Genomic DNA, 16,084 nt, shown 5'->3' on the forward strand with positions numbered 1-16,084 from the left:
TTTTTAAAAAGGTAGACAAAATGTTGGCCCAGTCAGCACTATCTCCCATATTAAATCCCACATTAAGAGAATTCTGGGCCTTGTAGGAATCCTAAAGGAAACCCATTGGTTCATTGTGTAATTCGTGGTCAAAAGACACTACAACTCCCACAGCAACTTTGGGAATCATATGTTTCGTCGTGTTCGGTTGGACCGAATTTGAGAGGTCGCTATCGGAACAGTCAGCCTGGTTGCAGCCAGCAGGCTATATGTAGACAGCAGTGGGTTTAATCCATCCAGAGACATGCATAGGGTGAGTTTCTTAAACGTAACCTTCTAGCGATTTGGTTCTTTTTTTTTAAACATTCACTCTGATTTGAACATATGGATATAACATGTTGACAATGTTTATGCAACAACTAAATAGCTTAATAAATTCCTCAGGCGAAAATAAGATAACAAGCCTATTATGCATGTAGTTTATAGTATCCATAATACGGTACCCTTTACGAGTGCCGTGGGTATTTCATTAGGCCCGTTGATTTCAATGACACATTATGAAAGCCTGTTGGGAACATTTTCATTTTACATTATTGCTGCCATGCAACTTTGTTGTCACAGAGGTGACCGAATGTTAAATCTCTTTAAAAGACGTGACGATTCTCCGCCTGTCATCCTGGTTGTGACAAAACAATGGAACACGCCGAAGAAGACGAGCTCGAGTCCAGATTTGATGCCGCAGTGCGAGTGATACGGAGTTTACCCGAAGATGGTAGGCTAATTATCCACTAATAACTACACTAGCCTATACATCAAATCGGCCACTGAACTGTGGGCCATGTCCTGCGACTGAGTAGCCTATTTAGCAGTAAGCCTAGCTTGTGTAGCCTATGTCTGAATGAGCACCATTAGAGCTCACTCTGTTGCCACCGTTTTAATTTGGTACCTGCTTGTTAGAGGTGATTGGCCTATATTCTCTGTCTTAGATATCGCCTGTTTTGGTTGGCTCTTAAAAGGCACACTGTAAGAAGTTTGCTGTTCTGAAATAATATAACTGCCTTATCAGCTTAACTGTTTTACTGTTCGATACAGTTGTATTAGGCTACTCCTATATTGTTTATGTTTGTGTTGTGTATGAGTGAGTGTTTGTAAACAAACAGCCAATATCATGCTAATCTCATGGACAGTCAGTCCTTGCACAGCTCTGTAGGCAGGGTAGCCTATAGGCTGTTGAAATGACAGATTGTGTTTTAAGAGCTGAAGATGAGCAGATTCAAACATTAAAGCATTGAATTTAAAATAGAAGTCTATTTATACCTTCTGAGGACACACATTTGTATTGTCAGTTGCAGTGAGCTCATGGTAATTGCTGCATTGACTATCGGCTGCGATGTAACAATAACAATGTACAATAAGTATCATGTAAATCATCAAACTTCCTGAATTATCTTCTTTGTTCCCCTCTCCTATCCTTATTTGCTCTCCTATAGGTCCATATCAGCCAGCGGATGGCATGATGCTCATGTTTTATAGTTACTACAAGCAGGCTGCGCTGGGGCCATGTAATATCCCAAGACCCACAGGATACTGGGACACTGCAGGCAAAGCCAAGTGGTAAATTATGTTTAAGGACTGGGTCGTGTTCATTAGCGCACACTGTAGCAAAATGTTTTGTAACAGAAAACCTGAAAATGAGTGTTTCTTTTTGGACATGTTCAGATAGTATAGAACCTCCCCGCTTCACTCCGTTTTGGAGCGCTTTCTTCCATTTTGTGCCTACTGAACACGACCCTGGTGACCCTGGTGAAGGGTGTTGTTCTAGCAATAGGTTATCAAATCAGATGAAAGACAATTTACCGCATGTTATAAAAATAAAAATACTGCATGCCTTCAGTACTGAGACATGTACGAGATATGCCAGCATACAGCAAGAGCACTTCTGAAAGCTATGCTTAGGGAAGCAACCCTTTGAAATGTTGATAAGATAGCAGAAGAATGGCACAGCGAGGAGAAGACAAAATGAAAAGTCGAAAAATGGGTCGAGTTTTTGCTTCAAGGTAAAAGTTTTCGCGATTAAGGAATATTACTGAATCATTTGAACTGGGATATTATGGATATGCTTAAGCCACAAAGCAGAATAACCATATTTATTCTATATTGCATGGAATATGAGTCATTCAATCAAACTACCCACTGCAAAATGTGTAATATACCATATTACCATCTTATTGCTGCACAATAACAGATTTATTAGCCATAAAAATGCATTTCAACTGTTAACCTGCTAATTTTTGTTTGCTGTATGATCAGACCAAATTCTGAGAGATTTTATTTCAAATATCTGATACTGTGTTTACAATAGTTCCCAGAGTTCTTCCTGGTTATCTCAAGGCCCTATGTAATGCATTTCTTGCATGTATCCATGGATTCATAATGAAATCCCAACTCTGGAAAAAAAGTATGTTGTTAGTCTGTCTCAACATTATTGAGGTTATGCAGCATTTCTTTTGTCACCCCGAGTTCATATGAGACCCAAACATTGTTTGTTGCCAGGGACGCATGGAACTCACTGGGGAATATGTCAAAGGAGGAAGCCATGCAAGCGTACGTCAATGACATTCAGCTGGTAAGCATTTTTACTATGTCATCTTGAATAAATAGAAGAAGAGGAAGCTACTGCATGCATGTACTATTGTTTTACCCTCCACGCAGATACATTTCTGTTTCATTAAATTGATGAAACCACACTTACTCTATATTGAAACACCAATATACTAACAATCACATTTCTGGAAGATTCTGGAGACTCTTCCAGTCACAGAGGAGGTGTCTGATCTGCTGGAGGCTCTTGGGGGGTATTTCTTTGAAGAAGTGGAGGGAGGAGTGGAGGAAGAGAAGGAGGAGGACAAGAGGGCCTACAGCAGGCCTTTCGCAGCAGCTGCAGGTGCCTGGTCAAAATGGATGCTGTTTTGAGCACTGCAGAACTACACACCTCAGTTTGACTGAACACAACAATACGATAACCCCAACACATCTAGGAGTACAATTGTTCAATGATTTATGTGTTTATTTATTATTAATTAACCACTCTCATAGTCACTAAAGAGTCAATAAATTCACACAGAAGGAGATTGTTCCACCTCAAGTAATGTAGGGTTTAGCTCTGAGGAAGATTGTTCCATCTCAAGTAATGTAGGGTTTAGCTCTGAGGAAGATTGATCTCTTGCTTATGTTAACCTTTCCTTGCTACTAGCAGAGAAGGCCTTTGGACCGATATTTCATAGTCGCCTTTTTGTCTTTTTGCTCAGTAGAAATGCAGATGCAAAAGGGGTATATCCACAAACCAAAGATGGAAGGCAAGTGTTTGTGTGGTAGCGTTGGTCCTAAACTCCATTCCCCAAGGGTCCACAGTGAACTCCTGTCAGTCATCCTCACCTTGTAATCAGCAATCAGTTCTGATGAAGGTAGAGAGATGATGAGTGGACTGTTGTCTAATGGCGACAATTAAAGGGATAGTTGATCCAAATGACCCATTTACCTCATATTATGGAAAACTAGAAACTAGTCTATGGACCCAAGAATCGGTGATATATGATATGAGTTTGTCTACTTACAGTAGCTATAGTTTATCATTAGCATAATTGATTGCATGGTGCAAGCAGGACTCCTGTTAGCCTGCGCTAAACAGCAAACCTAAAGGTATCCATAAGTTGACTTCAATTTGACATTTTGGTGAACTATCCCTTTAAGGAAATAAGTGCAAAGATGTTGACGGCTGGATGAGTAGAGAACCTCATTTTGCTGTGTTTTGTGGCGTGGTTGATTGGTTGTTTTATCTTTGAAAGTGTCTGGTTTTGTCTCAATAGTAGAAAAGTCTGTTGCTAATAAATAGCAGCCTGTTGGTGTTAGCTGTGTCGTTGTGTTACTTGTGCTGAGCTTTGTGAACGGTGGTTGTGATGCATAGACTGCTAAATGTTGTGGTAATGTAGATGCAGTCTGTGTTATCTAGTGTAGATGCAGTCGGTGTTATCTAGAGTAGATGCAGTCTATGTTATCTAGAGTAGATGCAGTCGGTGTTATCTAGAGTAGATGCAGTCTATGTTATCTAGAGTAGATGCAGTCGGTGTTATCTAGAGTAGATGCAGTCTATGTTATCTAGAGTAGATGCAGTCGGTGTTATCTAGAGTAGATGCAGTCTATGTTATCTAGAGTAGATGCAGTCGGTGTTATCTAGAGTAGATGCAGTCGGTGTTATCTAGAGTAGATGCAGTCGGTGTTATCTAGAGTAGATGCAGTCGGTGTTATCTAGAGTAGATGCAGTCGGTGTTATCTAGAGTAGATGCAGTCGGTGTTATCTAGAGTAGATGCAGTCGGTGTTATCTAGAGTAGATGCAGTCGGTGTTATCTAGAGTAGATGCAGTCGGTGTTATCTAGAGTAGATGCAGTCGGTGTTATCTAGAGTAGCTCATTATAATTATAAAGAGGTTATAATAAGGTGTCTTGTACATTTTATTGCACTGCTCAGGCTTTGGGAGTCTGGAAATCTGGAAGGATATTCAAACCAAAGTCCCAGAAAGCAAAATAAATGGCATGACTATGATTGACAAGGAGGAAAGCAAAGAGGAAAGCAAAAGCACTGATTTGGAGGAGGAGGAGGAGAAAGTGGACAGTGATGAGGAGGAGGAAGAGGAGAAGGTGGAGAAGGAGGAGGAGAAAGTGGACAGTGATGAGGAGGAAGATGCAGATGATGAAGCGGAGGAGGAGAGAGGTACCACAAATAGTACACATTTTGAGCTGTTTCTCTACACAACAACTTAGTTATGAATACTATGTAGCATAACGTATTAACAAGCCAAACATGGTTATACTTACGACAGTGCTATAACTATGGGTAGCTATAAAGCAGTTCAAGTGAAAGATGAGGACTGAATTTGACATGGTTTTGTATGTTACCATAAAAGAGACTTCAGGACTTTTATTTCAGAGATAAAATGTCCCTGGGCTGTGGTTATATCAGTTTGTCACAATTCAAACCATAACCGCTCTATATCACTATGAAACAAAGGACCGGGAGGACCATTGTTATGTCAGTGTTGTGTCATGTCAGGTTTTTAACTATAATGTTCTTATTAACATGACACTAATTGTCATACTGTCCGTCAGAGAGGAAGTCCCCAGGCCCTGACATGAATCTGCTCAGGGTGAAGGACCGCAGGTGGAGGTCAGAGGTCAGCTCGTCCAACGGCAGTGTGGAGCCCAGCGTCTCCTCCATGACCAACGGGACACAGAGCTCCCTCAACAGTGAGGTGGAGGAAGAGGAACTGGCCTACTCCAAAGATCCCCTACCGGAGAACCGCTACAGGCATCTGAACAGACACCTCGGTGGTAAGCACCACCTCCAGTAGGTGGGTTAGTTAGTAGGACCCAACTGTAGGTACTGTATTTGAGAGCACCTGTAGGAGAGACGAAACTAGGGCTGTGGCGGTCATGACATTTTGTCAGCCGGTAATTGTCATGCAGACAACTGCTGGTCTCACGGTAATTGTCCGTTAATTAACATAAACACATTTAGCATCTCCTGGCTTCCACACATAGCCTACATGCCACTGATGCAGACCTTTGGAACATCTACATTTTAAAAAGTATAATAAATCAATTTAATATAGCCTACACCTTCACCATAAATCCATTATTTATTTTAGACAGGTCAGCAGGTAGCCTACTGGTTAGAGCATTGGGCCAGTAACCGAAAGGATGCTAGATCAAATCCCCGAGCTGACGAGGTAAAAATATAACGTTCTGCCCCTGAACAAGGCACTGTTCCTAGGTCGTCATTGTAAATAAGACTTTGTTCTTAACTGACTTGCCTAGTTAAATAAAAGTTAAATAAAAATTAAACATGATATGAAGAAAATGTAGTCTATTTCAGAAGAACAGAACAGCATATTCTGAGTTGTCCTTATGTTAGGCCCTGATCTGGCTATGCCAAATGGCTGTGGGCTACACTAGTTCATTTAGCAGACAAGATTTGCTTAGAATTCTGTGGCATTTAAAAAAATATTATTTTATAGTATGAAGAATACAATTGAACATAGCTGAATGAAAAATAAAAATATATTTTCACAAACTATTTCAGAGGGAGTGAACATATGCGGCTATTCTGTGTTGAACTGTTAACAAAGAAACAGGTCCTCCTATATGCTTAATTTAGAGTTATTTATGCAACTTCAGTTGGGATACAAACGTTAGGCTATATGGTTAGATTTTTAATACATTCTAAGGCTGCATGATGCAACTCTAATGAGGATTTGAATAAAGTCTCAAAGGCATGAGCTCTGCTTTGTTTTCTACATTGTAGAATAATAGTGAAGACATCAAAACTATGAAATAACACGTGAATGCGCATTGCACATATTTACTATTTATCATTGTTGGGTCAGTGTTACTTCAACGTTTGTTTTTGGACAATAATTTCCTCCTCCGGTTTAGATGGACGTCATATTCTATTTGTGTCTCTCCTTCTATTTGTGTCTCCCCCTCATAGGCCTATTTTTTTGGACAACGTAGTATTTATTGATATGTTTGTCAGTGTCTGCAGCAGTGGAGATTTTAGCATGTAAATCTTTGTGGGGAAAAAATATATATATGTGCGATGCATGGCAGCAAATGCCACTACACAACACTAAACAATACATTAATTGCACTGAGCTAGGCTGATAAACCTGCATTTTGGAGCTGTCTTACTAAAGGAAACCAAAAACACAAAATGCCAAAATAACATGCAAAACAGGAAAGCCCCAATGTGGGGCTCAAACCTGCCCTGAATGACGGGTCTCGGCTGCAGCAGAGTAGGCTGGCCTGTAATTTGTCATATTAAAAAAAGATTCCGCTAATGTGTCCTGTCATAAAGTGTAGTAGAATTGCATGAAATGTGTTTAGACCACATGGTTCCTGTGCAAAAAAAAGAAGAAATATATCTGATATAGCCTAGGTCTACTCTACGCTGTATGCATTCAGCCATGCTTTGAACACATTTTTTATGACTATGCAATCTACTCATCACATTATGAATAGTAGGCTATCTTACATAAGTCTGCAAATGTGATGATGCATGGAACGCGTTACTATAAAGGTGAATTTTTATGATGAAATTGATCTTCCCCAAACTTGAAACTCCCACGCCGCCTATAAATACCAGGTAGGCTACACCGGTTGTAAAGCAGATTAAATATGCTTCATTTTAAGAATTGAGCGATAAATATAGCAGGACGAGAAAGCTGGGATCCTCTTTTTTCAATAGTGGCCTTTCAAAACTCTGTTTTCACACGCGATTGCGCAATGACCGGGCTTATAAGAACACATTTCATTCTGTAGGCTCTCCAAACGTGTTCCAGGGGTCTACCCCCTGTCGACAGCACCCGCAACCCAAAACATCTTCCCGTGGAAGTGCTTTCATTAAGCATGGATCTATCCAGGGGTTAACAGCTCAGGCCCTCGAGTTCCGCAGTCCAGCTGGTTTTAATTTCTTCATGTTACTGATTGGCTGTAGAGAACACACCAGGTAGAATCAGTCCCTAGTAAAAAAGGAAATCTGCAGGTCTGTGGCCCTCAAGGACTGGATCTGTGCACTTAATATATGCAGATCAATGCTTGATTTGTCAATAATCTGACAAAGATGTGGTGTGCTTCGTCCCCTCCACACAGAGCGTCTTCGAGTCAACGACTCGGACAATGAGGAATTCTGTGACTCAATGGAACATTTAGCCATGGAGGAGGTAAGAAGGTCTTTCTTAAGAAATGTTGCGTGTTTGCTCCAGTAAATCAGAACTCGCTCCCGCCCTTCTATTTATTGGATTGATTTTGTTTTGGGTAATGACAATGCAAAAGGAGCGCTCCCATTGGCCATCTCTGCGTGATTTTGATTGGTTGTCTTCACAGGAATCGGGAATACCCAGGGTACACTCCTCCGGGACAAGGGCAAGTCAAGCTAAGAGGAGGAGTCTTCAGGGAGAGAACCTGGATGAGGACCTGAGTCTCCAGGAAGACTCCCCTCACAGGGAGGGGCTTCATACAGAACGGCGTGACAGTTGCTGGTCAATGAGTGGAATAGGTGGGGTCTGTATGGTCTTACTGTTTAAAAGAAATCATGAAAAAAAGTATAAATCAATAGCATTTGATCCCTTGATTGACTTGAAACCTTTTTCCTGTGCTTCTGGGCTTTTATTCATATAGCGTCTCAGAGTTGAAGTGCTTATCGAGGATCAGCTCCACCCGGTCCATGTTTTTTGTTCTAAAAGGCCAAACTGATCCTAGATCAGCACTTCTACTCCAAGACGCGTGTGACGTTTTGTAACTACAGGCCATGAAGTCCATAGAGCGATGCTGGCTCACTGCCCATTGTTTGTGGTATAGGTTCCAGGTCATCGGGGCTAGGTTGCGGGTCACAGCTTTTTACCAGTGGAAATGCTGCAGAGGGCTGTGTTATGCAGAACAGGACTGAGGCTGTTGCCAGTGGTAACCTTAACGAGCACATTGCCATGGCGCTAACCAGGCTGCAGGAGGACATGGCTAACGTGCTTCAGAGGCTTAACACTCTTGAGGCCCTGACCACATTACAGGTGAGACCCCGGTCTAAAAAACAGAGATAAAACAGTACTTTTTATTTTTTATAAAACTATCACAGTACAGTCTAAAATTCTATCTGAATCATAAGTGAGACCACCATAGTCTACATTTTGTGTGTGTTCATTTTCAGACTAGATCACTTTCTCAGGCTAGACAAGATGGCTCCTTATCCCTAGCAAGAAAGGTATGTGCTTCTGTCTAACGATCCTGAACAAAAATATAAAAGCAACATACAACAATTTCAAAGATTTTACTGAGTTACAGATCATGGAAGGAAATTCTGTCAATTAAAATAAATTCAGTAGTCCCTACTCTATGGCTTTCACATGACTGTTGGTTGGTGGCCTACCAGTTGGGAGCTTGGGCCGGTGACCAATAGGTCCCTGGATCGGGTCCCCGATTTGACATGGTGGGAGATCTGTTAACGTGCTCTTGGGTGGGTTGCTTGAACCTGGTTGTTCCTGTGGGTCTCTCTGGATGGGAGTCTGCTAGATGACTGAATGTAATGTAAATGTTGAACAGCTTCACTGCAGGTAGATTGTATGTTTTAATATTCAATAAAATATATATATTTATTTTTTTAAACAGATATGTGTCTGTTAGTCACAGATACCTTTAAAAAAATGGGCCTCTGGATCTCACAATGGGCCTCTGGATCTCGTCACGGTATCTCTGTGCATTTAAATTGCCATCGATAGAATGAAATTGTGTTCGTTATCCATAGCTTATGCCTGCTCATGCCATAACCCCACCGCCACCATGGGGCACTCTGTTCACAACAATGACATCAGCCATACACGTGGTCTGAGGGTGCGAGGCCGGTTGGACGTACTGCCAAATTCTCTAAAACAACATTGGAGGCGGTTTATGGCAGAGAAATTAACATAAAATTCTCTGACTACAGCTCTGTTGCACATTTCTGGAGTCAGTATGACAATTACATGCTCTCTAAAAGTTTGAGACATCTGTGGCATTGTGTTGTGTGTCAAAACTGCACATTTTAGAGTGGTATTTTTTTGTCCCCAGCACAAGGTGCATCTGTGTAATGACCATGCTGTTTAATCAGTTTCTTGATATGCCACACCTGTCAGGTGGATAGATTATCTTGGCAAAGGAGAAATGCTCACTAACAGGGATGTAAACAAAATTGTGCATAAAATGTGAGTGAAATAAGCTGTTTGTGCATATGGAACATTTCTGGGGTCTTTTATTCCATCACTTTACATGTTGTGTTTATATTTTTGTTCAGTGTATTAATTCTTAGAAGTCTAAGCTGACATATGTTTTAAGATTGTCATACCATGGATCATTTAGCTATTTGATTTTGAATTTGACGACCCCTTCAGGTATAAAAAAAATATATATTAAAAAAAATATTTGAAAAAAATATTGATTTTGGCCTTTATTACTATAGGCCATAAAAACGCATTGAATAACACATTCATAAATGGCAAAAAAAAGACATTCAAAAAATAAAGCATAAGGAATAAAGTTTTCAATCTTCTGTCTAACTATTAAATAATAGTTTAAAATAATAGTATTCACAATGCCAGAATCATACTGTATTCACAATGCCAGAATCATACTGTATTCACAATGCCAGAATCATACAGTTATTTTTAATTGAATATCTTAAAACGTATACACGAAAGAGGAGGTGTTTAAAAATGTGTAATGCTAAACAAGAGAAGTCTACTCTTTAATGTCAGCATGGTTGAGAGAAATTCTAAGTTGTCTTTTTTGGTTTTCCAGAGTCCTTCGTGGTGGCCTTTGCACCTGTCTCCTACCACCGTGGTGTTTGCTACAGTCTGGCCTTTGATTTCTCATTGGCTGGTTCATATTTACCTCCAACGAAAGAGGAAGTGAGTGTACTGTTTGTTCTATACTGTATGTCATCTGTTCCCTGTGAATCAGAGCCATGTATAAATATATAGAAAATATCTCAGTGTATGGCTTTACTGTATAGGTGCTTATATTTTCAACAGTTCTATCAGTGTTCTATCTATGTCATAGGTATCCTAACCTTGTGCAGAATATGTGCACCTTTAGGTTCAGGGATGTGTACTATATATGTTATCAGTTTGTCACATGGATCAAAATAAATCGTCTCATTATACTAATTTGTTGTTCAACGTTTCTCTTTTCAGAAAGATAAGCTGAGGATCGAGTGGGTTATTCAAGCAAGCCAAACTCGAGGGAGAATTGCCTCTACTTTTTGTATAGAAATTGTACTTTTCATTTAAATTCTCTAAATGTCACTGTTTGGCACTGGACACCAGCTGTAATTGTACAGAGAGGTGATTTGTAATACATAATTCACAATTTATGTTTTATTTAAACATCGTCTGGATTTACAGGCACAATACAAGGTTTGTTTACCATGTGAAAAAATTTGTAATATTATTTTGATACCCCACTAATGCCATACAATATACAATATGAATCGGTTTCCCGGATTCCTATTGGACTAAAAATCACTTTCAATGTTTTCAATGGGTTTTCTCCATTGAAGTCCAAGAGATAGGCTCTTATAGGTTAATATGTTCTTAACACATGACATACTGAACCACTAACTTGCTTGATCATTTGCTCTAATTTAAAACAGGGTTCAGCGCAATATATATTACCCCTTTGTCACTTAGAATTACATTATGGTTCTGTTTCTCGAAAATAGGCAATACATGAATGTTTGTCAAATATATACACATAAAGATAGTGTACATTGGCCTCAAAAAACAAAACATCACAAGTTTTACATGGCACTGCCTGAGGGGGATCAAGACATAATAGATATATTGATGTGGTGTCCATGAACATAACTAGATTTTATACAGTATTTATTAACCATATTATAGTACATACGTAAGCATACACCTACTTGACATTGATCAATAACCTTCAACTAACCACTAATGGATTATATATTAATATTTTATTTGCAATATACGTAAATATTTCAGAATGTTTAGCAAAGAAATCCCAGAAGAACATACGACTTTTATTAATACAGAGGGATGAGGAAGGTTTCTGTGTGGTTCAAAGGCTGAACATTATTGTACAATATCTGCTGTCTATTATCATTTGCAATGAGCCCAAATCATACACTTCCAGAAAGAACTCCTTTAGGATTTGTAGGAATGTTATATTTTCCTAATCTTATGTAGAGATTGTAGGTTTTTTTCTTCCTGTGAACACATTGTGTAATTTATGAGAAATTAATGATAGAAAACAACATTATAGTGCAAAATGTTGTATTTGTAGCATTTAATTTTACTACAAGAATGTATCTAAGTAGCCAATTGATGATTATACAATTATAACCAGAGATGCACCTGCTAGTTGTAATAAAGCCTTGTTCACACTGCAGACCTTAATGCCCAAATCAGTTTATTTTCTTCTTCAAATCTGTTTTGGAATACTGACTGTCCAAACAGCAAGTTAAAAGTGATCAAATTGGATTTGTGTGTTCAGACAGCAGTCATTTACTGACATGGCTATACTAGTTGTCATAGTGGCCGCCCAGAGCGGTAGATTGACGAGAACGTCATTTTCCGCGTTAAACTGACCAAGACGCACTTCCAAGAATCTCTCACATAATTCTGCCCCCAAAACAATTAACACTTCTCACCCAGTTGCATATTAGCTATTAAGCAGCGCGCTGATGCCGCCCCATGATAAGCAGCGCCCACTTTGCGAAAGTCACAGGCCCAAGATATGTATTATGTCCATGCCCAGCACGACTCCTCGTGGTGCTGTTGGAGTGAAGCAGATAGCTGCCAAAAGGTTGAATGTACGTATCGTTAGGATGGTAAGAACACCTTGGTCGGCGTTCCAGCGGTCTATCTGATCCGCGCATGTCCCAGCAGCCGAGCGAGCCTCTCTTTATCTCGGAACTACTGAATGTAGGCGTAGTAGAAGTAGTTTTCAAATACAAACGTTATAAATCAGAAATCAGAATCAAATATGATTCCCAAAAATAACATGTTCCTTGTACTTGAACGTTTATTTTGATTGGCGATTTTCTGCATTTATCAGTGCCATCAGTTAACCCGATTTCAGATGTGTCCATGTAAGTGTAAGAGGATCGTTCTTCTTGCAAATCATGTAAACGTTTTAATCAAACTATTATATATATCTGTCTATACACAATAATCGCATTATTGTGTGCATGTAACCGACTGCTTGCAAAATGCGCATATTTTATAATATTCGCATGAAAATCTGTCGCCAATTGGATGGAAACCTAGCTACTGACACAGAACCCCTATACAGGCGATACAATGTTCAGTAGGGGTGGTAATCTTGAATTTAGTCTTCTCCAGACAGAATGCAGGTGGATGTTATATTTAAAAACTCTCCACCCATCAGGAATGAATGAAGAATTGTTATTGAAGTGTTTTCTGTAACTTGTATATTGCATCTTATTGGTGTTCGATACCGCCATCTAGTGGTCTCAATAGCTCACTTTTCTATTACAATCCTGTGTTATTTATTCTGAGGAAATGTTCACATGGTATATGTAAAAGCAATAATTTATAATATTTTTCTGTCTGCATTAGTGCATTTTGTATATAATCTAGATCATGCATTATATTGTACTAGATACTGTTTCATAGATTTTATGTATTTTCTCGCTCGATCATGTGACATGCAATTATCCTTGAAATACAGTAGGGGAGAGGGGGGTACCTATTCAGTTGAACAACTGAATGCCTCCAACTGAAATGTGTCTTCCGTATTTAACCCAACCCCTCTGAATCAGAGAGGTGTGGGGGGCTGCCTTATTCGACATCCACGTCTTTAGGCAGAGTTGCACAGAAAAAAAGCCATATCTTAGACTGGCTAATAAAAAGAAAAGATTAAGATTGGCAAAAGAACAGACACTGGACAGAGGAACTCTGCCTAGAAGGCCAGCATCCCGGAGTCGCCTCTTCACTGTTGACATTCAGACTGGTGTTTTGCGGGTACTATTTAATGAAGCTGCCAGTTGAGGACTTGTGAGGTGTCTGTTTCTCAAACTAGACACTCTAATGTACTTGTCCACTTGCTCAGTGTGCCCCGGGGCCTCCCATTCCTCTTTCTATTCTGGTTAGAGCCAGTTTGAGCTGTTCTGTGAAGGGAGTAGTACACAGCGTTGTACAAGATCTTCAGTTTCTTGTCAATTTCTCGCAAGGAATAGCCTTAATTTCTCAGAACAAGAATAGACTGACAAGTTTCAGAAGAAAGTACTTTGTTTCTGGCCATTTTGAGCCTGTAATCGAACCCACAAATGCTGATGCTCCAGATACTCAACTAGTCTAAAGAAGGCCAGTTTTATTGCTTCTTTAATCAGACAAGTTTTCAGCTGTGCTAACATAATTGCAAAATGGTTTTCTAATGAACAATTAGCCTTTTAAAATGATAAACTTGTATTAGCTAACACAACATGCCGTTGGAACACAGGAGTAATGGTTGCTGATAATGAGCCTCTACGCCTATGTAGATATTCCATAAAAAATATGCCATTTCCAGCTACAATAGTCACTTACAACATTAACAATGTCTACACTGTATTTCACTGTATTTCTATTTTAATGGACCAAAAAAAGTGCTTTTCTATCAAAAACAAGGACATTTCTAAGTGACCCCAAACTTTTGAACGGTAGTGTGTGTATATATACAGTGGGGAGAACAAGTATTTGATACACTGCCGATTTTGCAGGTTTTCCTACTTACAAAGCATGTAGAGGTCTGTAATTTTTATCATAGGTACACTTCAACTGTGAGAGACGGAATCTAAAACAAAAATCCAGAAAATCACATTGTATGATTTTTAAGTAATTAATTTGCATTTTATTGCATGACATAAGTATTTGATCACCTACCAACCAGTAAGAATTCCGGCTCTCACAGACCTGTTAGTTTTTCTTTAAGAAGCCCTCCTGTTCTCCACTCATTACCTGTATTAACTGCACCTGTTTGAACTCGTTACCTGTATAAAAGACACCTGTTCACACACTCAATCAAACAGACTCCAACCTCTCCACAATGGCCAAGACCAGAGAGCTGTGTAAGGACATCAGGGATAAAATTGTAGACCTGCACAAGGCTGGGATGGGCTACAGGACAATAGGCAAGCAGCTTGGTGAGAAGGCAACAACTGTTGGCGCAATTATTAGAAAATGGAAGAAGTTCAAGATGACGGTCAATCACCCTCGGTCTGGGGCTCCATGCAAGATCTCACCTCGTGGGGCATCAATGATCATGAGGAAGGTGAGTTATCAGCCCAGAACTACACGGCAGGACCTGGTCAATGACCTGAAGAGAGCAGGGACCACAGTCTCAAAGAAAACCATTAGTAACACACTACACCGTCATGGATTAAAATCCTGCAGCGCACGCAAGGTCCACCTGCTCAAGCCAGCGCATGTCCAGGCCCGTCTGAAGTTTGCCAATGACCATCTGGATGATCCAGAGGAGGAATGGGAGAAGGTCATGTGGTCTGATGAGACAAAAATAGAGCTTTTTGGTCTAAACTCCACTCGCCGTGTTTGGAGGAAGAAGAAGGATGAGTACAACCCCAAGAACACCATCCCAACCGTGAAGCATGGAGGTGGAAACATCATTCTTTGGGGATGCTTTTCTGCAAAGGGTACAGGATGACTGCACCGTATTGAGGGGAGGATGGATGGGGCCATGTATCGCGAGATCTTGGCCAACAACCTCCTTCCCTCAGTAAGAGCATTGAAGATGGGTCGTGGCTGGGTCTTCCAGCATGACAACGACCCGAAACACACAGCCAGGGCAACTAAGGAGTGGCGCCGTAAGAAGCATCTCAAGGTCCTGGAGTGGCCTAGCCAGTCTCCAGACCTGAACCCAATAGAAAATCTTTGGAGGGAGCTGAAAGTCCGTATTGCCCAGCGACAGCCCCGAAACCTGAAGGATCTGGAGAAGATCTGTATGGAGGAGTGGGCCAAAATCCCTGCTGCAGTGTGTGCAAACCTGGTCAAGAACTACAGGAAACGTATGATCTCTGTAATTGCAAACAAAGGTTTCTGTACCAAATATTAAGATCTGCTTTTCTGATGTATCAAATACTTATGTCATGCAATAAAATGCAAATTAATTACTTAAAAATCATACAATGTGATTTTCTGGATTTTTGTTTTAGATTCCGTCTCTCATAGTTGAAGTGTACCCATGATAGAAATTACAGACCTCTACATGCTTTGTAAGTAGGAAAACCTGCAAAATCGGCAGTGTATCAAATACTTGTTCTCCCCACTGTATATATATATATATATATATATAATATATATCACATTTACATAAATATTCAGACCCTTTACTCAGTACTTTGTTGAAGCACCTTTGGCAGTGATTACAGCTTTGAGTCTTCTTGAGTATAACGCTACAAGCTTGGCACACCTGTATTTGGGGAGTTACTCCCATTCTTCTCTGCAGATCCTCTCAAGCTCTGTCAGGTTGGATGGGGAGCGTT

The 16,084-nt window shown here is 40.1% G+C and overlaps 1 protein-coding gene across 4 annotated transcripts; it reads left to right on the forward strand.

Annotated features, from left to right (window-relative positions):
- The first annotated feature begins 54 nt into the window (after positions 1-54).
- On the forward strand, positions 55-11,970 carry LOC139559688 (acyl-CoA-binding domain-containing protein 5-like). Of its 4 annotated transcripts, none has more exons than XM_071375891.1 (14): positions 55-292; positions 631-751; positions 1,470-1,593; positions 2,533-2,605; positions 2,776-2,923; positions 3,288-3,335; positions 4,505-4,747; positions 5,143-5,364; positions 7,684-7,754; positions 7,918-8,089; positions 8,392-8,597; positions 8,735-8,788; positions 10,357-10,466; positions 10,752-11,970. In XM_071375891.1, the coding sequence occupies exons 2-14, from the start codon at positions 673-675 to the stop codon at positions 10,762-10,764; spliced, it is 1,563 nt and encodes a 520-aa protein (XP_071231992.1). In that variant the 5' UTR covers positions 55-292; positions 631-672; the 3' UTR covers positions 10,765-11,970. The 4 variants fall into 4 exon arrangements, with proteins under 4 accessions (XP_071231992.1, XP_071231993.1, XP_071231994.1 ...); XM_071375892.1 differs by having other exon boundaries at positions 3,291-3,335; XM_071375893.1 differs by lacking the exon at positions 3,288-3,335.
- The last annotated feature ends 4,114 nt before the right edge of the window (positions 11,971-16,084 follow it).

This window comes from Salvelinus alpinus, chromosome 30, assembly GCF_045679555.1.
Source record: "Salvelinus alpinus chromosome 30, SLU_Salpinus.1, whole genome shotgun sequence".
Lineage (NCBI taxonomy): Eukaryota > Metazoa > Chordata > Actinopteri > Salmoniformes > Salmonidae > Salvelinus > Salvelinus alpinus.